The sequence below is a fragment of the Neolamprologus multifasciatus genome, chromosome 20, assembly GCF_963576455.1.
Source record: "Neolamprologus multifasciatus chromosome 20, fNeoMul1.2, whole genome shotgun sequence".
In the NCBI taxonomy this organism is placed as follows: domain Eukaryota; kingdom Metazoa; phylum Chordata; class Actinopteri; order Cichliformes; family Cichlidae; genus Neolamprologus; species Neolamprologus multifasciatus.
In genome coordinates, this window is record NC_140458.1 from 32,356,262 (window position 1) to 32,383,496 (window position 27,235).

At 41.6% G+C, this 27,235-nt stretch overlaps 3 protein-coding genes across 8 annotated transcripts in view; 2 read left to right on the top strand and 1 right to left on the bottom strand.

Moving 5' to 3' along the window:
• Positions 1-5,581: 5,581 nt before the first annotated feature.
• alx3 (ALX homeobox 3) lies at positions 5,582-11,445 on the top strand. The gene is made up of 4 exons (XM_085145722.1): positions 5,582-6,117; positions 9,438-9,712; positions 9,851-9,976; positions 10,128-11,445. Exons 1-4 carry the CDS (start codon positions 5,766-5,768, stop codon positions 10,476-10,478), a joined length of 1,104 nt encoding a protein of 367 aa, XP_085001848.1. The 5' UTR covers positions 5,582-5,765; the 3' UTR covers positions 10,479-11,445.
• Positions 11,446-13,488: 2,043 nt separating this feature from the next.
• rbm15 (RNA binding motif protein 15) lies at positions 13,489-16,802 on the top strand. The gene has a single exon (XM_085145715.1). It carries the CDS (start codon positions 13,667-13,669, stop codon positions 16,244-16,246), a length of 2,580 nt encoding a protein of 859 aa, XP_085001841.1. The 5' UTR covers positions 13,489-13,666; the 3' UTR covers positions 16,247-16,802.
• A 4,662-nt stretch (positions 16,803-21,464) lies between these two features.
• Positions 21,465-27,235, bottom strand: part of slc16a4 (solute carrier family 16 member 4) — a 36,265-nt gene continuing 30,494 nt past the window's right edge. For all 6 annotated transcript variants that reach the window (XM_085145721.1, XM_085145716.1, XM_085145717.1 and 3 more), the window contains 2 exons: positions 26,281-26,374; positions 21,465-25,006 (listed from right to left, as the gene is read on the bottom strand). In XM_085145721.1, the coding sequence (XP_085001847.1) occupies positions 24,798-25,006; positions 26,281-26,374 (303 nt within the window). In that variant the 3' untranslated portion in view covers positions 21,465-24,797. The remainder of the gene's footprint in view (positions 25,007-26,280; positions 26,375-27,235) is intronic.

A 27,235-nucleotide genomic window follows, 5' to 3' on the forward strand; every position in this document is an offset into this window, starting at 1 on the left:
CCTTTTTATTAACCATCTCACCGGAAACCCGCAGTGTCTGCAGGACAGGAGAACCTGGGGAGGTTCCTGTTTTCTAGCACTGGATAATGAAAATCCCATGATCTCCGGTCCGTGCGGTTCATTGCTGGTCACCACATCTAATTCAATTCCGAGACTCTGGTCGTGGGTAGATTTAAACCAGCATCAATCAAATTTGGGCTACTCACCTCAAGAGCAGCGCTTAGGAGCAATCTGTCCAATGTTGGGCCTATATTATATATTTCCCCCAGAAATAAACCATTACCTCAAAAAAAAAAAAAGCTAACTCAAAAAAACTTGTCCAGTGGTCAAAGCAAACAAATATCAGACGCAAATCTCCTACAGAAAAATCCATCGACATCAAGGAAACAGCCTTATTGACCATTTCTAATCCATGCTTATTTAAACCTGCGACGTTGATTGTCTGCTAGTTTATGTTTGACTTCATTCGGGGGAAATGGACCAGCTGAGAGTAGCAAAGTATCCATTTAAATCATAAAAATAAAAATTGATATGCGGCTTCATAAATTGACACTTGACAAACGACCCAGATTTGTTTTACGGGAAATTGCGGGCTATTTTTCAGTCTCCGTTACGCATGCGTCACCGCCTATCAGAGCCGCTTTGCCAAAAGTCCCCAGCCTGCTTTTAAACGCATTTAGGGATTATTTATTTTTGGCTCTGGCGTGTGTCCGCTGTATCGAGGCCTTGCCGATACATCCAGATGGTTTCGCTGAGGTGCATGTTTACGGATTCCTGGAGATTGTGCGGAGTGAGGCTGCACCGGTCTGTCCTTCATTAAGCCACTCAGAGCATGCAGGCTTTTATCACGACAGACTGCGCTTTCATAACGACATGTTGCCGGACACACAGCGTTTCTGTGTCTGCGCTACTGTGCAGAGCGAGCCTCCTCATTCATGGCCGATAGAGAGGATGTTAAATGCTCCTTTTAAAGAGCTGAGACGTTAGAGTTGAAGCTAACGCCCGCAAGGGGCCTTTAGCTTATTGTATGACTGCACCCTTCAGCTGCAAATGTTTCAGATAACATCAATGATTTTTGGTTCAACTAGGCCTGTTAGAGACTGGTTCCTTTGTGCATTTGCGCCAAAAAGCTAAAAATGTATAACATAAAAGTTCTCATCGTGATTATTATTATTTTAAACTGACAGAACTGACAATTTTCATAAACTTTAGTATTGCTGTGGTATATGCACCTTTATGGTAGTTCTGCCTTTGAATTTTAATCAAGAAATCCCTCATTTCTAAAACACAGAGAGAACTGCACTGAGCAGATATTGCAACGTCTTTTTATTTTGTTTATTTATGTATTGATTGATTGATAAATTAGTCATATTAATGACTCATCCATTCTAATTAGTTCTGAAATGTTGCACTCTTTGTCAGTGCAGACTGTCACACGGTGTCTTCTGGTTTGAAAATCATCAGGGGGCTGACTGAGCAGTTTAGTATGAGGTGATCTTTGTAGCGGAGACGTATGGAAAAACGTTTCTGTTCAGCGATTTATGCTCCTGCAAAGTTCTATGGAAAATAGTTTTGTTTCATGCAATCAAATAATCAGAAAAAACAAAAACAAAACATCTATAGTTGATTTGTCCGTGTAAGTCTGTGTCCCTTCATCACTGATGTGGACAGGTCTTCTACTGTGTGTTGTGGCTGTGGGTCCTTTTTGCTGCTAACGCTCACTGGGTTCCAGTGTGCACTATGACGCCTTGTATGAGGTCAGAGAGAGGACAGCAGTCCTACTTCCCATTTTCCTTCCCCCCCCCACTCCCCAAACAAGCACCACTACAGCAGACCAACTTAAGCTTTAGCTTCCCATAATGCACCTCTCTAGCCAACTGACCCCGAGGTCGGCAGCTGTCAATCTCAGCCTCAGCTGGCTCTACAGCTTCTGGACATAGACTGGAGGATGTGAGGGAGGCCTCCGAGAGGAGCCCCGGCTCTGCATATGGGATCATCTCTGTGCATTCATGGTGCCTAATTAAATTAGCAATCCTTCTCCTATTCTAATGCAAACCTCAGGTTGAATCGCCACCCTGAACGTGAGAGGAAAGGCCCCAGGCACTGATACCCGGACAAAGACAGCCAAAGCTGTACTTCATTCTAGCTGGCAGTCTGTGATGGTGTCCATGTGGCAGGTGGATCGCAGCAACCCCTCCATCTTCTTGCTTGCTTTTGGGGTGGGATGGGGTGTGTTTGTGTGTGTGTGTGTGTGTGTGTGTGTGTCTGGGTGTTTGGGGGGGGTTACTGAGAAAGACTAGATCACATGTGACAAACTGTATTCACCTTCATATTGCACTGATAGAGCCTGAATATTTTGCTCAGCAGACTATTAAAGTGTGTGTGTGTGTGTGTGTGTGTGTGTGTGTGTGTGTGTGTGTGTGTGTGTGTGTGTGTGTGTAAGTGAGAGGATGTAAGGTTTCACAGGTCGCCCTGTAGACGTGGAAGTGACTTTAGCTTGAGGGCTGCACAGTGTGCAGTGAGAGTGCAGGGTCACCTTTATCCTATCTGTCTGTGCCCAGAGCAGGGGAGGCAGTGGAAGGAGGTTGGGGTGGTGGTGTGGTGGTGGTGGGGGGGTTGTAGGACTCCCAACAGGCTGAACTGATTTCCTGTACAGGGTCATGCCCAGGACAGACTTGGAGGACAAGGGTTTAAGACCGCAGGGAGTAGTGAGCGGCGCTGGTCATGTCATATACCAGGAGAGTTGATGCTATTTTCTGCTTTTTCAGTGTTTTTAACCAACACATACTTACAAACATACATATCTGTCTGATTTACTCAGATTTGCACATAATGTGCTCGTTTAATAATGGAAAAATACATTACTTGGTTTAAGGCTGGAATTTCAACATCGATTTTAGTCTAAAAGTAGGAGCTTTAAGTTCTTGAATGGATGGATCCTCCTCAACACCGAGATTGATTAGCCGAGCCACAGCACACATGAATTTATATAGACCTAAAGAAGACCTTGATTCCTCAACAACTCTAACATACCCGCACAATCCACTGCATCTTGTGCTCTCTTGATGCAATATTCATATAAACACTGTAACCTGGGGCAGCTCAGAGATCATAGCATGGTCCTTCTTCCTCTTGCCCACATTTCTGGAATGCATTTACTCCGCTGGGTCTGTGAAAGAGTGCTCTGCTGCCTCGGGCCGCTGAGGGCACGCTTGTCATGAGATTTGAGGAGCATATATACGTGGCTGCAATGTGTACATCTTAAAACTTGTACACCTCTAACGGTGTCGAGAGGTTTTTAATGGTGGTCAGCCAGACAAGTAGGCAACTACACCGAAGCTTAAATTTATGAGGAGGAACACACGTAGAGTGTGGGAGGATAAAAGGTGGCACTGTGGTTGTGATTAACATGACAACTCAACTGACCCACACATGTTAATCTAAGTCATGTTACTCATAAATGTCATTATGCCTTATATGTAAGGTCACTAATCATTTTAAACTTTAAGGGGCTCTTCTCTTTAATACGAGCAGCATTGTCTTCGAGATTCGAGTCCAGAAAAAGTTTTGTTTTATTCCAGAAACACACTTTTTGTGAGAGAACGGGTAAAGGAGGAAGCTATTTTTTTATCATCTGCTCACTCCATAATGGACAGTGATTGTTATTAATATATTTCTCATTGATTCATTTGGCGGATTTGTTTTTTGTTTTATTTCTTTTTATAGAAAGAATTGCAAGTTTTCTCAGATTTCTTTAAGTTTTTTTGTAGCTCACTTTGTGAGGAAAATTTCTTTCTGCAGAGAATTCCCCACACTCAGCCGCATGGAAGGTGGATACGACGATACTGAAGAGCATAAACTGGAATTGTAGGAAGCTCATGTGGCCTCTCTGGCCAAATGGACCCTTGTTTACGCACTTGTCCATCACCGGAGCCGTGTGAGGCCTCAGGTATCCAGAGAGATGTCCCCAAACCCAGCAGCACCATGGCAGAACCCGGTAAGTGCACAGTGTTTACATGAGGTTTGTCTAGATCAGAGATAAGGTGTTAATCAAAAAGCCTTTTCAGTTAATGCTGAGTCTGTTTCTGAGGATGTTTTCATCTAAAGAGCAAAAATGAAACATTGATCTAGTGCACAAAATATAATTTTATGACCTTATTTTTGATATCGCTGTTTTATAGTAGAAGACTCTTATTAAAGCCGATGTCACGTAGTTAACAGGACAAAAGGAAGAAAAAAAGGCACAATCTAAGAATAAAATAACATAATTAAAACTGTGTGTCAGCAGGGAAATGTTATGAGCCTCATAACTATTGTTTTGTTTTTATTATTTCTTTCACTATTATTTAGCACAGCCGCATGAACTCGGCATCAGAGTTTAGAGGAGAACGACACACTGAAGACACATGACTCATGCACATGCAACAAACTTTTGCATTTAATCTGTCTGACTTCTACGGTAACAATTACCGATATTTCGGCCGATTATTGGGTTTCAGAGATGGCTGCTTATTGAGGTTTTTTTTCCTACTCACATTTGGATTAGAAATGTTCTTGCGGTTAAAAAAAAAACATTTCATACCGCCTCTAAAATCTCGTCCTTTACAAACGAGCTCCTGGGAAGGATATGTACTCTTTAATATATATTTATAACATTTTTTAGTCACTGACGGCGTATTTTTAACGAACATACGATCATGAAATATAATTTTCATGATCTATTAAAAAAAAAAAAAAAGCAAAAACAAAAGAAATCAAAAGAAAACAAACAAAACAAAAAAAATGTTATCACAGTGGGGAAAAAAACCACTTTTAATGTTTTATCATTAATCACCTTATTTGATCATTTATAACAATTTTATCGTCCCAGCGATGTCGGAATTCATTTGAATGGACACCGCAGACACCAAGAGCAACACTGGGGCTTTTCCCCATTTGTCAAAAGTCATTTTAATATCACAAATAAATGTCACAAAACAGCGAATACTATTTTTTCTTTTATTAAAAAAAAATAAAAAAAAAAAAATATATATATATATATATATATATATATATATATATATATATATATATATATATATATGTCACCTTTTCTGGTCACAGGACAAGGTTATATATGTATCATCAATAGGATGTACAAGAAATAATAATAAAAATAACGTTGCTACGTATTCAATACTTCATACCTGTTTTTCATATAGATCAGAATTATAATATATATAATTTTAATGCATATAACATATATATTAGAATGAAAAAAAATTAAGTTCAATGAAATAAAGAACTAACGGGCAGAGTTATGGTATCCGCCATTTTTATCGTTATTATTATTATTTTTTATCTTGTCACTTTTCTGTGCGTAAACTGCGCCGTCTGATGCCTGCCTCTCCTGTCTCGCTTGATTTCGTGATTAGGATCGTAACAGTATATGAAACAGAAATTAAATGCTTAATTGGAAGGACAGAAACCACACGTGATTGAATTTTTGGCGGATTATGTCAGACTTGTGGAGAAACGCTCTCTCTCTCCCCCTACCTCGCTCCTTCTCTCTCTCTCTCTCTCTGTCTGTCTCTCGCACACACACATACACACACACACACGTGCGCGGGCGCGCGATCAGTCCCGGTTTCACGGGTCTTTGTTTCTGATCTGTTAAATCCCACCCACTTGACATGAACATAGAGGAGAAAAAAAATCTCTCACTCGGGCGCCCACGTTAACGGCACCCAGTTGCTGTTGTCGACGCAGCCTGCTGGACCTGTAAGATGGAGACGGAGAGCTGTTTGCCTTTCTCTTCGCAGACCAGCAGGAGGACGCCAACAAACTCTCCGGGACTCGAGCACGGCGGCTCCAGCTCCTTTCTCCCCTGCGATGAGCTCCAGAAATCGCACCTTCCTCCGCCTCCTCTTCCACACCGTCTCAGCCTGAGAGGGGATCTCTACGCGACCGCAATGGGGAGGTTTGGTGATGCTGCGGTGGACTTTACGCACGGCGTTTCTCCAGCGAACCCGACCGGTTCACCGTCCAAACACAGCAAGTTCTTGGACAGCATCAACCAGGACCAGAAAGGGGTGGCAATAAGCGGCAAACCGTCGTTTTATGAGAACAACACGGACGGTGAGTTAAAGAGTTTTTGAGTTAAGACAGAAAGTGGCAGTAGGAGTTACATCCCTACCTCTACTACAATTAAAAGTGAACATTTACTGGAATTAGCCGCGTCTTAACTATCTCAGCTTTAACTAAAACAAAGTGCAGTAGCTTGATAGCGGGCTTTGGTCAAATAAGAATCATTAAAAGTACTTTACGTTTGATTTGCCCCACCCCCTTTTTAAATTTTTTGTAACTTAGGTTTTTCTAAAGAAAATGCTCGCCATCATTCACTTGGCAACTGGTTGAAAAAAATAAGTAAATGGGGAAAATCAAATATGGAAATCATTTTACACTTTTTTTTCTGGTTATTCAATTCAATGGATCCTTTTTACAAATTGTTTTTAGTATGCTGCATTTTGTGTATTTTTCATATAGTAATAAAAATAAAACAAAAGTGCATTTATGCAAAGAAAAGTGTGGTTGCAATAAAAATGTCACCAAGTTTTCTTTTTTCACTTAACGGTCCTTGATGTGAAGTTACAGAGGTTAAAGGTCAGCCTAACAGCAAGTTGGGTGTGTCATTAGACTACTACTCTTCTTTTCAGGCCAGCAGTCAGCTTGGTATCTCTGTGTTTTTGCAGACGCTCACGCTTTCAGTTTCTCCTTCTTTTGCAGACTTTTTGGTCACACAAAACAGAACTGACTTTGTTTTGCAAGCACGGAGTTGCACAAATGTCTGACACGATCGCCCACAAATGTCCATCTTGGGAAGGAAAGCAACCGCTGTATATGTTGAACTGAAGCCTGAAGAAATTATGTGGTCTTTCACTTGTTTATTGGTGCTGATGATTCTGCAAAGCAGCAGAGGATATCAGCCCCGATAAGCTTCTTGTTATATCAGTGTCCGGAATAATATACATTAGTTTCATTCAAGTTAATGCCAAAGACAGCGAACACATTCATTAAATTTTCTTTTGCACAATTACTTATGATAACACGATAATATCAGCCGGCTTCTTTCGAAATTAACTTTTATTTTAATTCTTGCTCAAGGAAAATGAGGTGTGCGTGCGTCCCCTTTTCCTTTTCTGTCTTTATCTCGTGCGCACACACAGACATGCGCAAGATTTCCACGCATAACTATTTACTTAGTTTGATTTATTTTGCAGTTTAATGCTTATTGGTGCGAGTGTGCAAACCAGCGCATGTACGTGCAGAACACGTGCGCGCGCGCGTGTGTTCTTACGTTTTCTCTTTTAAACTTTCAAAAGCAGACGAGTCTTCCTGTTTCGTCTGCAGTGAGAAGAAAGTTTAACGCAAAAAAACCCTTTTTACATCGGTTTGCAATATTTTCTAGTTTTTCGCAATCAGCTATATTTTACTATAAAAGTTGAAAAAAAATTAGAACGGTCAGATTTTAACTCAGTTATGGTGATTAGCCGATCTGTGGCATCGGTTCACAACAAGCTTTATCGTCGGACACTAAAAGATTAAAAATTTAAAATACTATATAGAAAAACCCAACGATTCTGAAATGCAAAAGCAGTCCTTTCTTTTTGCTTTTCTTTCTTTCATTTGTTATTTGGGAAGATGTAAATCCTTTTGGTGAAAAGAGAAAAATTCAGTTTTAATGATTGCACGTTGTTTTTGTATTTATTATACTCATTTTCTTTACGTCTGTTTGTTTGTGTTTGTGACTGTAGCGTAGCTGCCACAGTTGAGTTTTTTAGATAAACTGCATGCACAGGCTTAATATTTCTTTTATTATTCCTATTTTACACCTCAGAAATATGCCACACATACCTTCATTTTTTTGCAATCATGTTTAACCTTCTTATACTCCACAGATACTATGTGCTATAATAACTTACTACACAAATCACGGCTCATAAATATTCTTTATTCAGAACTGAACAAATTCAGAATATTTTAAAACCTCGGAGTAACATTTTGTCCAAATTTAAAACATTAAAATCCATAGCAAGATGCCTGGAAAAAATGCCATTTAAATTTCCACAGTCGCAAAACAATAGCTCATCGTGCTCGCAGCATGATGTTCCTGCCTTTTCATTTTGAACTTATCTCCTTTTTGCCTTTTCCTGCATTTCATATAGATCTCCAATTACACTTGAGTATAGTCATAGCGGATATGGGTGCTTGACAAGGTAAAAGCTCAATGCCCCCCTTTTTTTTCCTGCAGTTGAGTATATTTTCAGCATGTGGTGTAAGGTTGGAACTAATGGACTTGAGGAAATTAATGTTGCAATAAAGAGTGTTCTCTGTTGGGCCCTATATTGAATTAAGAGCACAGCAAAGTAGTGTTTCAGCTGCCCAGAGCGAGTGAGTGCCCCCTGAAAGATGGAAAGTGGTTTTGTTTCGTAGCTCAGGGTTAAACATAATGAACTTGGACAACAACATCCAAACTCTGCAGGAGGAGGCCTTTCCATGGTCTGTTAACAGGAAGGAAAGTAACGCTTTGAGATTTCCCCTCACTCCTGAATGTAAATGGCAGAATATATAGAATTAGTCCAAAACAATCATGTGCTTTAACAGATAAAAAAAATTGTGTTTCTCTTAGACTTTCTCTGCATCCAATGTAAAGAGCCTGGACGGGACTGTTGCTGTGTATTGCTGCTGTATAAATAACACTTAATTCCCCTCTTCAGATATTTGTGACATATTTCAACAAGTTCCTATCAAGTGTAGGCGACCTTGAAAATGCCCTTTGTTCTGCATATTTAAATCAGCAGGTTAAAGTTTCGCCAGCTTTTTGAGTATTTTCTACCTAAATATGACTTGTCTGGCTAATCGGAGTAAATTTGAATTTGTGTTGCTTGTGCATTTTCTCTGGCGGCTCACGGTTTTTAGTATAATTTGGGAATCAAACTGAGAAAATAGTCACATACATCACAAACAAAACTTTTGATGTGATACACAATTTGTGTTTATTTTAACTGCAGTGTGTTGGTTTTAAAATGTGCCCATGTGGGCCAAAGCTGTTTCCAGGTGAGCTGTGCTGGTTTCAAAAGGACTGCTCATCTCTATTTCTGACAAACCTTTCAGCAGCTTTGTATGAACTATGTGATAAGAAAAAGGAAAGTACACAAAATCAAAATGAGCAGCAGCAAGACAAACAAAACAGATCATTCGTTACTTAAACAATTATAAAATCTAAATCAAATTTGGCATTCGATAAAAAGTCATTTAAGCTGTATCTTCAGGCAATGATAGTCTCAAATGATTAAATTTCAGTGTATATATTGATGCAGATGGACTTAGAAAAAAAACAGATTTTATATTTTTGTTTAGTGGATGTGTAACTTTTGCGTTTTCCTGCCTTGCTTCAGTTCGGGACAAAGGCACTCCAAAAACCATGGGCTATCCTGGGATTGTCACGGACTGTTGTGGCAAGCTCAAAGAGCCAGGCGGTGGTTTACAAGGAGATTCTATCGCTGACTCCATTGACTTATCTGGCAAAAACAAGAAGCGACGTAATCGCACGACCTTCAGCACATTTCAACTGGAGGAGCTGGAGAAAGTGTTTCAAAAGACACACTACCCCGACGTGTACGCCCGGGAGCAGCTGGCGTTGAGGACGGAGCTCACCGAGGCTCGGGTTCAGGTATGCCAGGGCAACTCCATCGCAGTTGACACCTTTTTTATTTTAATCAGAAGAAAGTATGATGCCCTAACGAAAAGTTGTCTTCTGGAAATTTACTGTTATACTATTTTGTGTTATAATATATTTTATTTTTAAAAGGTTTGGTTCCAAAATCGCAGAGCCAAATGGAGGAAACGAGAACGCTATGGGAAGATCCAGGAGGTTCGCAACCATTTTGCTGCTACATATGACATTTCTCTTCTTCCTCGCCATGACGCATACCAGGTAGGCCAATGTAGCTGTCACATGGCATGCATGTTGTAGTAGTAAACTTAACATCATAAAACCTGCTGAGAGATTGCTTTTTTTTTCACTGTACAGGACTGAACAATATTAAAACTTTTGCTGATATCATTCTAAATCTCATCCTATCCAGATGCAGGGTAATCTGTGGCCGGGGGCAGCTTCAGGAGGAGGCGGCAGTTCGGGTGCAGGCTGCGTCCTAGGGGCTGACTCTATCTCCTCATCCTGCATGAGTCCGTACCCTCACCCCCACAGTAATCTGCAGGGCTTCATGGGCATGCCCACATCCTCCAGCCACCCGCACCATCACCATCACCCGCCTCACCATCCAGGCATCAACAGCCTCTATTCTCTCCACGGCTTCCCAGGAGGCCTCGGGTCAGCTTCCATCGAGGGCCCCGAGACCGAATACAAGCCAACAGGCCTGGTGGCACTGAGGATGAAAGCCAAAGAACCAGGCAGCATCCTCTCCTGGCCAACATGACCATAATAACGCCAGCTCGCCATTATGCACTGACTGAGCCGCAGCATATTACAGTCGTCACCCATACATGATCCCAGATGTACATTTGTGGATTTGACTCGAATATTTCCTCCAAACGTTTATATAAATCAACTTAGAGACGTGTTGCTATGCAGAACTGTTGGAACAGGCATTTTGCAAACAACAAGGCCAACTTGAGAATCTTGCACAAAACCCAACTTTATTAATACGAACGTTCTCGTTTGCAGTTCTTGTTTTGTATCACAGTGCTGAGACCAAAGAGGAGAATTATTTAAGCATGTAAAAAATGTATCATATTAATCCCTTTTAATGTCTGTTGTGTTGTGCGTGAGTAATAAAGGGCTCCATGTAAATTTAACTGTCTTATTCAGCAGCAAACTATTTTGGGGAAGATGGATTTTCTTTTTTTTTTCTTCTTTCTTTTTTCAAAATGAACAAAAACCATCTCAGTTATAATTATTTTAGCCACGACTCTTTTGCAAAACAATAGCCACGCTTGCGATGCAAATATAACTGGCAATGTGGTTATGAGGCAAAAATACTTTAAAGGCTGTGGAGGAAGAAAAAAGGTTCCTGCTGTGCAGAAAGTGTACAGAGTGAATGTGCAGCCCGCTAGGCTTCACTTCAAGTTGCACTCCATGCATCAGGGGAAAGTGGCAGGTTCATAATGGAAAAACTAACCTGGTGACCACACTTCACTACTGATAATAAAGTAGATAACCACAGATGATTATGTATTTGTCATGCATGTCCTACCATGTGAGGTGTTTGTCGATTACTGTGGCTCACAGCATATTTTGCATGCTGGTCAAGGTCAAATGTCTTCTGCATCCATACAAGCAGAATCTAACAGAAATACACTCACATTATCCTGAATGCTGTCCTAATAATCGTTTTCAGAAAAATCTCCCCAAACAATTTACGTTATTGTCAAGGAAACATTGAATTGCACGGTACATCCCATGTGGTGTGAATTACTAAATGCCAGTGCATTCATGTCAAACTGTGAGACTGAGAACTCAATGTGAATTGAGGAAAAAGAGTTTCGCTGCGGGACAAAGCCCCGCCAAGCTGAACTCACTCCCCGGGAGTGTGCGTGGCTTTCCGGGGGAATATATTGGCTCCCCTTTGTCTTTGCCTGCTTCGGTTTGACGGCGATGCAGGGGCGGATTAGCTGCCTTCCCCTGAGTCTGTGCCGGAGTTTCCTGAGAGCCACTAACATGTGGTTCCAATAGAAGAATGCAGAAAGCCATCAGAAACACTTTCCACACCCACAGCTTCAAATTCCAGCCAGTCCCTGGGAGACGGCAGCTCTCACTGCAGTCACATAGTCCCCCTGATTAATTCCCAGATTAAGAGGAGAAGATAAGAAGACCTGTCAGAAGGGATAAGGGATTGAGGAGATTGCTGTGTTTAGGAAAGCTAGAGAAATAGCAGATGGTGGATCAGAGCTTAATTTTGATATTTATTTTTACAGTGTGAGCAGGTTAATCAAATCCACCCGTAAACAAAAGAGGAAGCTTGGTGCTTTACTGATTTTGATATTTTTATTCCTTAAAACAGTCAGAACAGCTGTAATAGATTAACTCAGGGGCTCGTGATCATAGTTTGGCTTATTCTACTTCAAAAATGTCTCAGAGTGAACGTACAGTGATGTCATTTCACTATAGGGGGCCATAGGTTTTCATCGAGCTCTCGTTAAAGTTATCATGCTGTTGCATTGGCTTTGATCTGTGTTAAATCAATGTATCAGGATCCAAAGAGCCTCTATGGTTTTTTTTAGAAAGAAATGTAAAATGATGAGTCATCGCTGCACAATGCTAGAGCTAATCATCACTCAGTATGTCAGGGTTGCTAGTGTAGACTGTCACAAGAGCCTGGAAGCTAGTATACCCTCGGCCTCATTATTTGACTAAAAAAATATGATTTAAGGCTCATTAAAGTCTGTAAAGCTGACAGCTGGCCACTGCTCTGAGCTTTGATCTCAACAAGATTTATCTTGGCTTCAAGGTGCAGCTATTGAGAGGCTACTTTTATTTAACATATCCCACTAAGGTAAACAAAGTAGTGCACTGTGTGATTGGCTCAGTTTCAGCAGTTTGTCAAGGCTGCTTCCAAAATTTTATTGCTAGGAAAAATGTTTTGGCAGTTCATTCAAGAAAATCAAATATTCAGAATATAAAATGTTTGTGCCGAAGTGCAAACAGCAGTGCTTGATTTGAGCCGAAGCATGACTGGGAAAAATGGGGAAATACTGTGAGACGTTAAAGAGCAGACATGCTTTCAACTTAAAAACTAAAGTGTTTTAATCGGCTGTAATATCTACTGCTACATGTGGCCTACACTGTAGCAGATATTAGTCAATATCAGCAGCTTGATTTGCTCATATAGTTGCCAGGAAAGGCCCTTTCCGCTCAATGCTAAGGGGAGTGGGCTGCTGCACTTTCTGTTCAATACTGCCACCTTGTGGTATTGGATCTAATTGAAGATAAAAGGATTATCTGCTCGCTCCCACAACATAATTAAGTCTCACCTCCCGGGAAAAACGAAATGAATAATATTCTTACAAAACCTGCCCACAATATTATGCTACAGTTAACAGTGAATGGACAGCAGAAACTGGCGTTGTGATATAAGCAATAAGATTTATCTTAAGCCTTAAGGTGCAGCCATTTAGACCTAACAAATAGGCCACTTTTATTTAACTTTTATTTAAATAAGTTGGCATACAGCTCAACAAAATAAAAATATAATATGACAATGCAAGTGTCTTAATAAGGTAAAAGCTTTTCTGAAACTTCAAAGGAATACAAAATACAAATAAAGTAATATGTAGGTTTATATTTAAACAAACACAAACAATTCCGATAACTTATTATTTATTGTTTTTTTATTTTATACTCAATTTATTAAGAAAATATAAAAATATAGTGCCTGCCGCTGGGTGATTGACGTGCGCTTTAAAGTTTCCCACCCACTTTCTAACCAATCAGAACGAAGGGGTGGGTCTTCGAGCTAATCTTTACAAAATGGCGACTGTTGTTGTTTTGCCGCAGGGTCAGTGAATAAACCCGTTTTTCACTTCAGTAAATTTCTGCATTAAGTTGCAGAAAAAATCGCACTAAGGAAGAGCAAGTGTCCCGACGGTCGACACCGAGTGGGCCGAAATGAAAGGTAAAGAGCGGTCGCCGATTAAAAAACGCTCCCGGGCCCTGGACGATATTCGAGACAGGGGAGGATGCCATCCGACCAGCAAGAAAATGGGGGCTCTGTCCGTTTCCAGTGGGAGTAATAATGGAAACAGTTCGTCCAAAAGCGACGGCGGCTCGACAAGACGGAGTCTCCTCGGGGAAAAAAGAGACCGAGACTTCGACGGTCACAGCCGGACTGGAAATAATCACAGTTGTCAGTCTGCAGCTGCCGCCGCCGCTGCAGCGAGCTCCGTGGGCAAAAACCACAACCTGAGCCTGACGCTGGATTTAGCCTCACCGAGGACCACCTCTCGGGGTGAGCCGCGGTTGCAGCCGCCCAGCACAGAGAGTGAGTACAAAACGCTCAAAATCAGCGACCTCGGCACTCAGCTTAGCGACGAGGACATCGAGGACGGACTCTTTCACGAATTTAAAAAATTTGGGGATGTGAGCGTCAAGATAGGTCGTAGCAACGACGAGCGGATAGCCTTCGTAAATTTTAGGAAGCCGGAGGACGCCAGAGCGGCTAAGCACGCCAGGGGACGGCTGGTGCTGTACGACCGGCCGCTGAAAATCGAGGCGGTCTACATCAACCGGAGGAGAAGTCGGTCTCCGGTGGAGAGAGACGTGTACGGTGCGGCTCAAAGCCACAGACATTTGCAGAGACCCCTCTCGCCCACCGGGCTGGGATATAGAGACTACCGGCTGCAGCAGCTAGCTCTGGGACGGCTTCCTCCACCCCCACCCCCACCTTTGCCGAGAGAACTGGAGCGGGATCGGGAGTTCGCTCTGTTTGAAGCCAGAGCACGCCCAGCCTTCATTGCAGAACGGGCAGCTTTCCGAGAAGAGGATTTTATTTCTCCAGAAGATGACCAAAGAGCTAACAGGACGTTGTTTTTAGGCAATCTGGATATAACTGTCACAGAAGCAGACCTCAGGAGGGCCTTTGACAGGTTTGGAGTCATAACAGAAGTGGACATTAAGAGACCAACACGGGGGCAAACCAGCACGTATGGATTTCTGAAATTTGAGAATCTTGACATGGCTCATCGTGCTAAGCTTAGCATGTCTGGTAAAATAGTGGGCCGCAATCCCATAAAAATAGGCTATGGGAAAGCAACACCAACCACGCGCCTGTGGGTGGGTGGTCTTGGACCTTGGGTTCCCTTAGCTGCCTTGGCAAGAGAGTTTGATCGCTTTGGCACTATAAGGACCATTGACTACAGAAAAGGGGACACTTGGGCCTATATTCAGTATGAAAGTTTAGATGCTGCACAAGCAGCATGCACACACATGAGAGGCTTCCCACTGGGAGGTCCAGAGAGAAGACTTCGAGTGGACTTTGCAGACACTGAGCATCGTTATCAGCAGCAGTTCCTGCAGCCTCTCCCAATACCACCATTTGACATGGTGGCTGAGTCGTTTGTCCACCGTGCCACACCTGAACCGCTGAGGGTCAGGGAACGAACTCCACCGCCGCTTCACTTCAGGGAGAGAGAGCTGTTTCCTGGAACCGACTGGCCCAATCCTGCTATTCGCGAGCGAGTACGTGCCTCACCTTTTGAGCCTCTGGAGCATTTGGAGCGTGAGAGGCGAACTCGTGAGCCCTGGTCTTTGGAAAGAGAGCTGCAGGGGCGAGAGCCTGCGCGAGAGCCTGCTCGAAAGCGGCGCATATTGGAGGACGGACGCCACATAGACCACTCCCCTGACAGCACTGAGAGGACAGTAAGACGCAGGCGCGCTTCTCCAGATGGCAGTCCTGGAGGCAGCAGCAGAGACGGGGGACGCTTTAGTGACTCAGAACGCCCCCTGCGGGGCGAGAGAGCCTCTCCTGCGACAGAACGCCACAGCAGCCTTGAAAGAAGCGTGTCAGACCGAAGGCCCAAAAGCCAGAGTCTGTCTGATAAGGGACTTTCAAGCAACGTTATTTCAGCAGTTGGAGAGCGCAAGCGCAAGGCAATCGATGGTGGCAAAGGACCAGCCAAGCGAGAACGTTCTGAGAGCAGCTCAAAGGGAGGCCAGCCATCCAAGCCGGATGGCACCAAACTCAGTTTGGCGTGGCACGGTATGCTATTGTTGAAGAACAGCAACTTTCCAGCCAACATGCACCTGTTAGAGGGAGACCACAACGTCGCCAGCGACCTGCTCGTCGACAGCGCTACAGGAAGGCGAGTGAGCGAGCTAAAGATCACGCAGCGACTCCGGCTGGACCAGCCCAAGCTCGACGAGGTGTCTCGGCGCATCAAGGTGGCAGGTCCGGGCGGCTACGCAATCCTGTTGGCGGTTCCCGGCACCACAGAGGACACATCTTCATCCGACCCCGCAGCTTCAACTCAGCGGCCGCTTCGCAACCTGGTGTCCTACCTCAACCAAAAACAAGCAGCTGGAGTCATCAGCCTGCCTGTGGGAGGAAGCAGAGATAAAGACAACACAGGGGTTCTTCATGCTTTCCCTCCCTGTGATTTCTCCCAGCAGTTCCTGGATTCCTCTGCCAAAGCTCTGGCAAAAAGCGAAGAGGACTATCTAGTCATGATTGTGGTCCGCGGAGCATCGTAAAGAAACAAAATACACTAAATTCAAATGGAATTAAAAAAAAAAAAAAAATCTGCTGTATGTCAGTAACTATTGCATGCTGTGTGTTCTGCATCATGGAGTACACTAGTATGGTTATTGAGTGTTATGTTACCATGTAAACCACTTAAAGGACAAACGGTGCCCCCCTGCAAAGCTAAAAGTATGTGTGTTTCTGAAGTTACCTTTCAGAGGTGTCAGTCACGATCATAAATCTGCAGTAATTTAGCCCAAATTCTGTAAAGCGGTTAAAGTTTAGTAAGCTTAATTTATGAACAGAGAAGTCATGCAGACTATATTTTTCTTTGGAGTTCATTTGCAGATTTAAAATGTTAGCCATCCAGGTCTGCAACGGAAAAAAGGAAAAGCAGGAGAGTTAGAAGTTTAAGGGACACAATAACAGCTCATAACAAACTCAGTGTTGAAACCTCGCCTTCCACAGGGCGCTAACAGTAACATGTTGCTATTATAATGTCATGCATTAGACAAACAGGTGCTGTTATTGTGTCCTGATATTTGCACCAGGCTTTCAGAAAATACACTTTTTTTTTAAAGCTTTGAATTACAGTGCAATAATACGTCTACTATTACCACTTTTTGATGAAGGGAGACAAACGTGATTTGAATTGTTTTTCTTTTCTTTTTCTTTGTGTGTGTTAGAGGGTCGGTGAACTATCTGGTTACATTTCAAGGTCAAAAACACGTTGCACAATTTTTCTCTCGGCCACCACGTTACAGCGTTGTCCCATCGCTCATTTTTTCATCCTTAACAAAAAGTCAGGCAAATGGAGCGTGGTTCATTGAGGAAGAGTTGTGCAATGCGTTTTAAGTGTTACGACGCTCACGCTTGTCTGTCGCTGTGGATTTTGAAAACTGGAAAACATTGTGAAGGTCAGCAGATTCAACTTTCCTAGATACAGCTGATGCAGCTCAGTTTAATTATTAGAAATTCAGTTTGGAACAAAAGTACAGATTATGTTCAGGTTGTCGTTTGGGTTTAGGTGTATTTGTCTTGTACTCCTCTGAATTGGAACGCCAAAATTGCAAGATAGACAACGAACTCAGTGCGAGTCCACCGGTAAAGCTAAATGGTCACGTCATCTCTGTATGGATTGCTGAATACTAACAGAATTTATTTTCAAGGGAACAGCCCATTACACATAGCGTAGTTTAAAAAAACAAAACAAAAAAACAGCTACTAACATTTTTTTTTTCACAAAATATTTTATTTTGTGCATCCCTGTCTTTAGAAATGGTTGTGAAAATGTGAACTATGAAAAAGTATAATAGTAATGGATAAAAAGCTTAGAGGATTTTGTGTTGATTTGACAGACTGCTTCATTTATTTACCCTAAAACCAGTAGGTCCTTCAATAATAATAATATTAAATATGCCAGTACAAACCTAATATTTGTACAGTAAGTAGGTCTGTGCAATTTTATAGTTTTAGAGCTATCTTAACAGTTAATGTTGATTTATTTTAGCAGTCTAAATTTGACAGTATTTCACTCACGCTTGCCAACGTTTATTTATTTTTCCCCAAGGCCTACCCTGTTTTGTTTTGCCATTGTAGTTTTGCCATGTAGTAGTAACCTGCCATGCACTATAATTTGCTGAATTTGGTTTAATATGTATTGAAAACATTTATATGTGGGGGGGGAAAAAAAAAAAAGAGAAAATTGTTGTATATGTGAACATCACACCCACTGCGGCTTTGGACTCTTGAGGAGACGAGCACAGAGCTGAAAACCTCTGCAGAGAAGGCACCCTGGTGGTTGTGAGTCCTCACTGATGAGGCAGCTTTTAAGTTGTGTAGCCCATCTGCACCTGTGATGACTTCTGTTTAAAATGGAAAAATTGAGCAATGTACACTTTGATGTCATGGGGAAGGAAAATCCGTAGAGCCCATGCGAAGCTGTTCACATACCTGCAAGTGCATTTGGGCACTTAATGTGACCGATTATCAATAAATTGTTCATTTGAAGGGAAACATGTTTCTTCGATGGAAGTGAATTGAAGAAACGAGCTGCCCGTACCTTATTGTGTTTCGAAAAAGGAGTTGTCACTTGAAATTTTGTTTCTGCACACGAGAGGGGAGACGATTTGCAGTTTTAGCACCAGTGAAGAGAGACCCCCCCATTTCAAGTGAGGATTGCTGCTTACTTGCAGGCCAGTTCTGACCTCCTAAGTTGCCTAAATTACTTCCTCCCTCACGATTCCTGCTTGTGTCCTCAACTGTTCCTGTTGGCATGCGAATGACCGATCAGGATCGAGGAGCCAGAGTCCGGTTTGCAGTGGCGGCACGTGCCAGTATCCTGTTGTCTCCTGTGGTCGTTACTCTAAAGCTTTCATGTGCAGTGTTCCTGGGTCTGAATACGAGGCGAGGGAAGCTCATCACCTCCGTCGCACGCTCCACTCGGGAGATTGTGGGCGACGCCGCTCTGAAATTTCCATAGCATCTACAGTTCATGCTGTCACTCTCACTGCAGAGGCCAAGCTGAACCACTGGGCTGATTGTCTTTATTACACTTTGCCCAGTTATATGAGTTGATTTGACTAAATGTTTGTATCAGGGAAGAGGATTGGGCCAAACCTCAGCTAGGAATATTGTTTGTGTTCTCCTCTGATTGAACTCTCTCCGAGGAGACGAGTGAGGAAGCTCGTTTGCTTTTCTGAAGTCGTGTGCCGTCATCACCCGAGGTCTGCTGCTGCTGCGTGGAGCTGAAACACAAGCAGGCCTAATCCTTTACCCTTTTTTTGCATCGCTGGAAGGAATCTACGATGCACCTCACCACTTCCCCAAATTCATCTAGGAGACTTGTTTATTTTGACAATTCCCTTTTATAAGTTTAAGACCGCTGTAGACAAAAAAAGAGGAAAGAAAGCTTCCATTTCCCCCCAACAACCTGTTATAGTCATGTTAGTGTGAAAGCAAATGCTGTGTTCTGTGCTGAGGATGAGCCCTTGCTTCACTAGAGAAACATTGCCATCTTGAGGACCACGGAGCACCTGCTTTCCTCTCACCGTCTACCTGACACCACACAGAGCTGCTATCACTAAAACTGCTGTACAGAGACAGCACGATGGTGAGTAAGGTGACCGAGCGCTGCCCGCCAGGTCTGTATCGTTGGCTTTGGCAGCAGTGGTGAGTATTGAGTGTCAACACCTCACGTTTTCCAATAACAAATGGACAGCAGTACGGTGATTTTCATTACTGGGGTTATTTTTCTTTAATGACAATTGGCACGAATCCCAAAGGGCATGTAGGACAGAATGAGAATACAGTGCTGCGCTGACCGTCGCCAGTTTTAAGATTAAGCTAAATAAAAAGATAAACTGTCCCAAATGATCAACAATTGCAAATTAAAATTGAACAAATTATGTGGAAACATTTGCTTGTTAGGCTACTGCAACTGCCACACCTCTAGATCACGTACAAAATCCTGGGTATTGTTTCTGCAGCTTTCAGGTCAATATCATTCTTTCAAAGATCAATCATGTCACTGGCACTAAAGGCAACACTAATATTGTGCTCTGTGAAGTTAAATTCAGTTATAAGGATCTCATTCTTTCATTGTGTGGCAAAATATGGCTTTAAGCATTGGTGATAAATGAATGCATTATTGAACAAATACTTTAGTATGAAATTTGAGGTGCTTTGAGTCTGTATCCATATGCTCATACGAGATTCACTCGACTGCATTTGTAACCTGTAGTTGCTGATTGCTGTGCAGATCTTAATTACTCTTACTAAATTACAAGTGAAACAACAACTTTATTGATGTATAGGAATATAAAATAACTAAATGTAAGCCCCACCTTTACCAGTGAGATGCAGACACTAGTGAATGAGTAATTATAATCTGTATTTTATAATACTTGTTGTTAAATACTTCTTCCAAAACTGTTTCAAATCACTGTAGTTCCTTTTAAGAGTACTTTCTGTCATAGATAATATTATTGATTATGCATGCAGAAACCTTTAATAGATTATAGTCTCCAGTTAATAAAAACAAGCAAAATTAATTAATTGATTGATTGATTGCAGAGATCTAGTCCCAGATCCTCTAAATCCAACATAGAGCAGCTGAAGCTAGTAAAAATAAAAAGTCCGATCTGTGGTCAGAACTAAAGTGCGTGTTTTCTGAGGCTGTGTAAATAGAAACAGAAACAGTGAGCTCAGATATTGTCAAATAGGACACTTTAATGAAGAGCAGAGTGCAGTGATGTTATTAGGTTTCACTGTACACTAATGTATCTTACAGCTCAGCAGAAAGATCACAGCTGGTAATGTTTTCTTCTGTTGTTGTTTTTTAAATGTTCCCAATTATAGAGAAATCTACACAAATAGAAAGATTATTTAAGTCACAGCTGTGTAAAGTTTTTAACTTTTTGAGAGAAGGAATTCTGCAGATTCACACATTTCCAAGATTATTTGCTGAAACCGATGCAGCTTATTAGACCACCAGCCAATGTACGGTTCATGCCACAACTAAATTAACAGTTTGGGTAATTAAAATAATATTTTTTTTTAAATGTTTCTGTAATGTTTGGTCCAGCAGTATGCACAAAATATTTTTAGTAGTTAAAATGTACCTGTTATTTTTATCCATGAATTCAAAAAATTAAGCACGTGATTTTTTTTTAAACTTTTGATTAAGAAAAATAAGTTTTAGTGGTTGAATGTTATACTTGATTAATTTCTGACTTCTCAAATTTGGACATGAAAACATGAATTCAGTTTGTTAACAAAAACAAACAAGACATATAATTTAAAAAAAAAAATAATAATTTAGATTTCTAAAATATTTGTGCTTTCTCATTTTTTATCACGTGCAGGCAAAAATCTGTTAAGCACTGCATCATCCAAATATACTGACTCTGGTTATAGTGTCACTACTTACAGGATTTTGTGCAATCAATGTTTGCAAACACCCTTTTTGTACATAAGTATTTTTGCAAATAATCTGAAGCGAAGTATAACACTGTGAAATAAATCTCTAAGACCGAGGTACGATATGATATCCTTGTTAATACATTATTGTTAAAAGATGATCTGATTTGCTGTTATGGCCACAAAAACCACATATTCATACTTACTTGTAGTATCCATGCTGACTGCAGTGTAGTTCGTTGTAGTATTAAGCACCAATTTGTATATTAGCATTTTATGCTGGTGAAATTTCCTATTTCTTGATAAGTGTTTCTATTTTTTTTTTACCTGACACACTTTAAAGCGTTAAAGTTTGCAATCATTTTGCACCTTTATGAGTGAAACCATGTTTGTATTTTTTTTCCTCTCAGGGTTCAGCTGGACAGCCTTTTGTTCCCAGGATACTTAACACACCATCATCTGCAGTAAGTACCCCGTATGTTGTGAGTAGCTGTAGCATGAAATCTGTGACAGCTGTAGATGAATATCTGGTATTTAGGAAAATGAGTGTAATTGTTATTTAGCACGTCTTAATAATGTGTCAATAAAACAAGTTTATTTGTTAAAACTTGTGTTTCTTGGCCTGGTGTTAGTTCGTCATCTGAATCACACAATAACAGACTGAGGTACACATCAGTTTATTACAGCTGACCTGAACACTGTTACAACGCTTAAAAATGAACCCTACTGGCTTAGAACCAGAAATCTATGATTGGTTAACCATATCTCCTAAAGTCGATCAGTTTAAAAAAAATCCAGGAGTGAGAGTCAAAAGTGCCTCACCGAATAATGTGTTTGCTGCAACAAAAGCATCCAATCAACTGTCATCAAACAGCACATGGATACTGTTTAAGCGTACAGCTTCTTAACATATCCAGATAACTAGCAAGTAAAATGATCCCTAACCCAAATCTACCTTTAAAGCATCAAATACTTTTCATAAAAGATGCATTATAGTACAAAACAGTCAGTGGAGCTAAATCACAAAAGCATACTGATGGTGAATGCAACTCGTGAGCCAAAAGAGCCTTTGTGCATGACTGCTGTTATAGAAACAATACAAAGAACCTCGCTCAGTATTGTGAAAACGAGTTGAGGGGGAATAATTTGGTACTAATTGAGACAGCATTCTTTGAGCAAGAGCCTCATTCAGCCACACGAGGGCAGCAAAACAAAGCACACGATTCAATTAAGACATTAAAAACAACTGAATAGCGGGTGGTCATAGTGGTTTAAAATACGTGCGTTTTTAACCAGCAATAAGCTTCAAGTTGAAGGTTTTTTCTAATGTGATCTTTGGCTGATATCAGAGGAAGTTAGTAAAAGATACATTACCTTGTAAGGCAAACAGTGGTGAAAAACAAGGAATCCACTGAAAACAAATGAACAAAGAACAAAACAAAACCCTCTCTACAATAAAAAAAAAAAGATTTAAGACTCCCACGTACAAATACAATATCATTAGAAGTTGCATTGCCATTCACTGGCTGCCTGCAGGCACTGTAAAGACTGGGCATGAGTTTTAAACAGTCCACTTGTGGCACCGTGCATTTACACGGTCAACATTACACCATCAACACAGTTGGTCAGAGACAGGACGTACAAGGATGACAAAATAACAAACAAAACAAGAACAAAATGCTGCTGTTCAGGGGAGCTCGGCGGCTCCATCGCTCCTCAGTCTAACTGCGACAAAGAAAACACCGAAACCTTAAGTGAACAACAGGCTTTCGGGAGCTGGTGATAGTTGCAGAGAAGGAGACGTGTGTTTATGTGCGCATTTACCAAAGGAAAATCTCTCTCTGTGCGTTTGCATAGAACAGCTCATGAGCGGGTGCTGACAAGTTAAAGATAACATCAGTGACATCTGAATGTTTGTCATCATCAGTGACCTAGAAAAGGAGAAAGTTGTTTCCTTATATAACTATAAACTACCTAAGGTTCTAATTTAATACATTTTTTAAAAATCTGAAGAAAATACTTCAGAAGATTGCAGCTGTAAAAGATTAAAATATCCTATGTGATCAAAAAAGATGAAGTAAGTCTGAGCTGTATTTGAAGCACCGAAAGGAGGTTAGGCGAACTCAAAGTGTTGCAACTGAATTCTCAGTTTACTGACCAGTAAAACAAGTTACTTCACAGGAGAAAGCAAAAAAAAAGAAATCGAGGCACTAAAGATAGCTGAAGAGTACGGTGTGAAAGTGTTCGGTGAGTAATGTCAGCAGCTGAATGTCGGTTAAAATAGTTCAATAGACATTTGAGTAGAATCAGTTAAAGTGTCAGCCTGCGGTGCTGAAAGCAGCCTAAATGTCAGTTAAACATAAGGGACAAACATTTCAGCAGATGCATTTACTGCTAAAAGGAGCTGATGTGTAAAAGCTTTAAAAGGGCTACTTTGCATGACAACAGTGAAAGAGCTGGGGTAAGTGAACGCCCCACAAGCAGCTTGCGTTTCGTGCGAACGTCCTGCAGACCTTAAATGCTCAAGCTGGCTGAAGACCCTCCCACGGCACAATGCACACCCATGAAAACTCCTGGGCTCTAAAAAGCATAAAACTTCTCATGTGACTCCAGGAAAGCCATGAAAGGTATGAAAAACTGAGCTAATGCCACCATTAGCATCTGGGCACAACTGAAAATGAATATGAATGTGGTAAAAAAAAAATCCAGAGGTGACAGGCACAGCAGAACAATTTCTGTGGGGGGAAAAAACCTGAAAGCATGATGCTCAAACATCTGAGAAGAAGATCAACAAGACTGAATTTTGTGTCATCATAAAAAGTGTTTGGAAAAATGAAGAATGCCACTGCGAGTCTCAAAGTGAGTACACCAGTAAAACACACGCCTACAATAATCAACTTAGCAAAGAGACACATTTTCTCGGTTAAACTGCAGAAGCAATGCAGGCTTTTTGGCTTCGTATCACAGATTATGTGTTGTTTCACAGGCGCGGGCTGAAATAACACGGCTGCTCGGCTATCTTGAGAGAATGTCATGCAGCATAATCACAAGCTGGCCCAAAGTGCATATCAGTGAGTAATGTTTACCAGATACAGGTAAAAGCTTCCCAAAGACATCAGGTGAAAAGTACTTTATCATGGATGCGTGCTTCCATGGATCATTACAAAAAAAAAAAGAAAGAAAGGAAACTCAACAGAAGACAGGATTTCGAGTTCAACTGCAGAGCTTCTTTCCGAGCAGTGTAATAAGCGACAAAACATTTCTGCGGAGTCAGTGCAGTTTTATGTTTCTCTCCCAATAAGTTATGCTTGCATATGTGCGTATAATAAACTGTGGCAGGTGTTGTACGCGAGGATTTTCTCCAGTTTTGAATCGGTGTGCCTCTCATCAGAACACCGGGGGATAAAGTATTTTGAAGAGCGCTAACATTTTGGCTTTGAAGGTTCAGAAAAGTCTTTTTTTTCCTCATCGACATCCCGACAACTGTAAGTTCTTAAACATCGTGTTGCTGTGCAGCCCGCGTTACGCTCCCGCCGAAATGAACGGACGAGGTCCCGACTTCAAGCTGGAGTCCAAGGTGAACAGTGGGCAGGTCTGTCGTCGTGAGCGCGTTGGTTCCGGATTGAACCCTGGAGTTAATTCCTACACAGCGCCGTTCTGCAGGCGGTCAGGGGTGAAACAGCCATTGGTCTTACAGCTGCTTTCTGCTCTTTTGGCCTGGGACAGTTTCCTCTTGGCCTTCCAGCGCTGAGCCAGCGGCTCCATAAACAGAGAGAGGGAGGAGAGTAGATAGCAGAGCCCCGCCAGGTAGAAGGAACAGTCGTAGGTCTGAGTGTAATCATATAAGAACCCTAGAAAGCACAAAGATCACAAGGATGCGTTAAGAGCCTGTGTGTTCATCTGTGAATACAGTTATTATGTTTTCTTCTTCTGGTCACCCCCCCTCCCTTTTTAAAAACATGGTCTGTTACTTTCTTCATTCCTGTATTTCTATTTATTTCCTTTACACAAGCCGTGTTGATACAAGCAGATGAGACGGAGCAGAAAGGCAGGTGTAAACACATTACACAGCCATCTGAAGTTTGAGCGTTTATCCTGACTGTAATATTTGAAAACATTTTTTTTAATGCCCTAAAGCCCGAGGCAGGGGCCATGGCTTGCCAAACGTTTAAACAGAAGGGATAGTAAACAGAGCCACACGCTATTTCCATACGGCCATAAAGGGGGCCATTACTCACGTTTAAAACTCCCGAAATCCATAAGCTCCACTGTGGGGATTGCTCAACACAGTGTGAGTGGGTTCAAAGCCTCTCGCTTTAATGTGGGCCAAATGTTACCAGATACATTTAGTTTTCCTAGAAGTAGCTCACACATATGAAGACGAAAAAAAATCCAGGGCACTATATCTGTATTATGAGTCAGCATTTTGTACATTTAAGGAGACAGCCTGCCAGTTGAGCACACAGGCAGATGTTGCTGGTAGTTCTGCAACAATCTTACGCTGCAAAATCAGTGTAACAATAATACCGTTTACAAAAGCAGCTCTCTCAAACCTACCATGGATACATCGCTGTTATTCTAAGGGTTTGACATGAAGAATGCAATCTGACCCAGTAACCTTTGTATACATTTCCTTAAACCGAAATTCCAGTTAGTCTCGATGTCACCAGGCGAGCTCTGACTGTAGGTTGTTTTTCTCCTGTGTTTCAGTTTTCACACTCCACAGTGACTGCATACACCCAGACAGGCTGACACACATTTGGGAAGCACCACAAGGAATTCAGGGCCCCAGGAAAATATGTACACACACACACACACATACAAAAATACATGTGCATAATAAGGTCTGTCAACCCATACTGTCCCCCTCTCCCCACCCCCAAACACACACACACACACACACATATATATATATATATATATATACATACACACATTCACTCACTCCCTGTCAGAAATAGCACACAGACACACACAAACACAAAAGTAACATCTTTGCTATCATCACATCACATACAGATGTAGTACATATGGTTACGTGTTACAGTATGGGTTTCTCATTATGTACCTTTGGAAAAGTGAGACAGCACACGCTTGAATGTTTTCCATGATGTGAATCACTCACCTGCCAAAGGAGGCCCCGTGAGGCAGCCCAGGCCGACAAAGAACATTGAGAAGCCCATGGAGTTATTGAGCTTCTCCGACCCCACGAGATCTACCTGCGGGGCAAAACAACATACCAAGCACTTGTCACTGCCATCTATTTGCATTTTAAACAGTCCATTCTGCAGCACTACAAACCACGAACATTACTACAGGTTTTCCAACAAACATTTGAGAGCACAACAATTTTAAATAAAGCGAGAAACTGGAAACATTTAGCCCGATAACGATAGAAAAGCCGGTTCAAAATAATGGAATATGTGTTAAAATGTGTTTAAAAAAATGCCTAATTTCCATGTACAGCAAACATGACCTTCAGTGCTGTGCAAAAGTCTTGAGCCCCCATCTTTTCTTTATATGAAAAAACATAAAACATAAATGCAAATACAGTACATAAGGCAAAACCAGTTTGTACATTTCTAACGAGCTTGAAATTCAATATTTGGTAAGAACACATTTTTTTCTTCAGCACAGCCTGAATACGCTTGGATAAGCTTTCTTGTAATTTCTTTAGTATTCTTCAGGAATGGTTCTCCAGGCTTCCTAAAGGATATTCAAAGCTCCTCTTTGGATTTTGGATGCCTTTGGTTCTGTTATTTGACAAGATGATCCCACACTACTTTAATAATGTTGAGATCTGGGGGTCCAAACTCTGACTGTATGTTTTTCTATCAAGATATACTTCTGCCGACAGAGCCTCCACCATGTTTCACTGGTGTACCTCTCTCCTGACCTCAAACTGGTGATGTTCTGCACCAGAAATGTCAAATTTGGATTGATCACTCTATAAGACCTCGTGACATTGCTTTTCAGTACAGTTCTTGCGTATTTAGTCATATTTCAGCCTTTCCTCCCTCTTTCACTTCCTTAAGAATGGCTTCCTGATAGGCACCATGCCACAGAGATCATTCCTGATG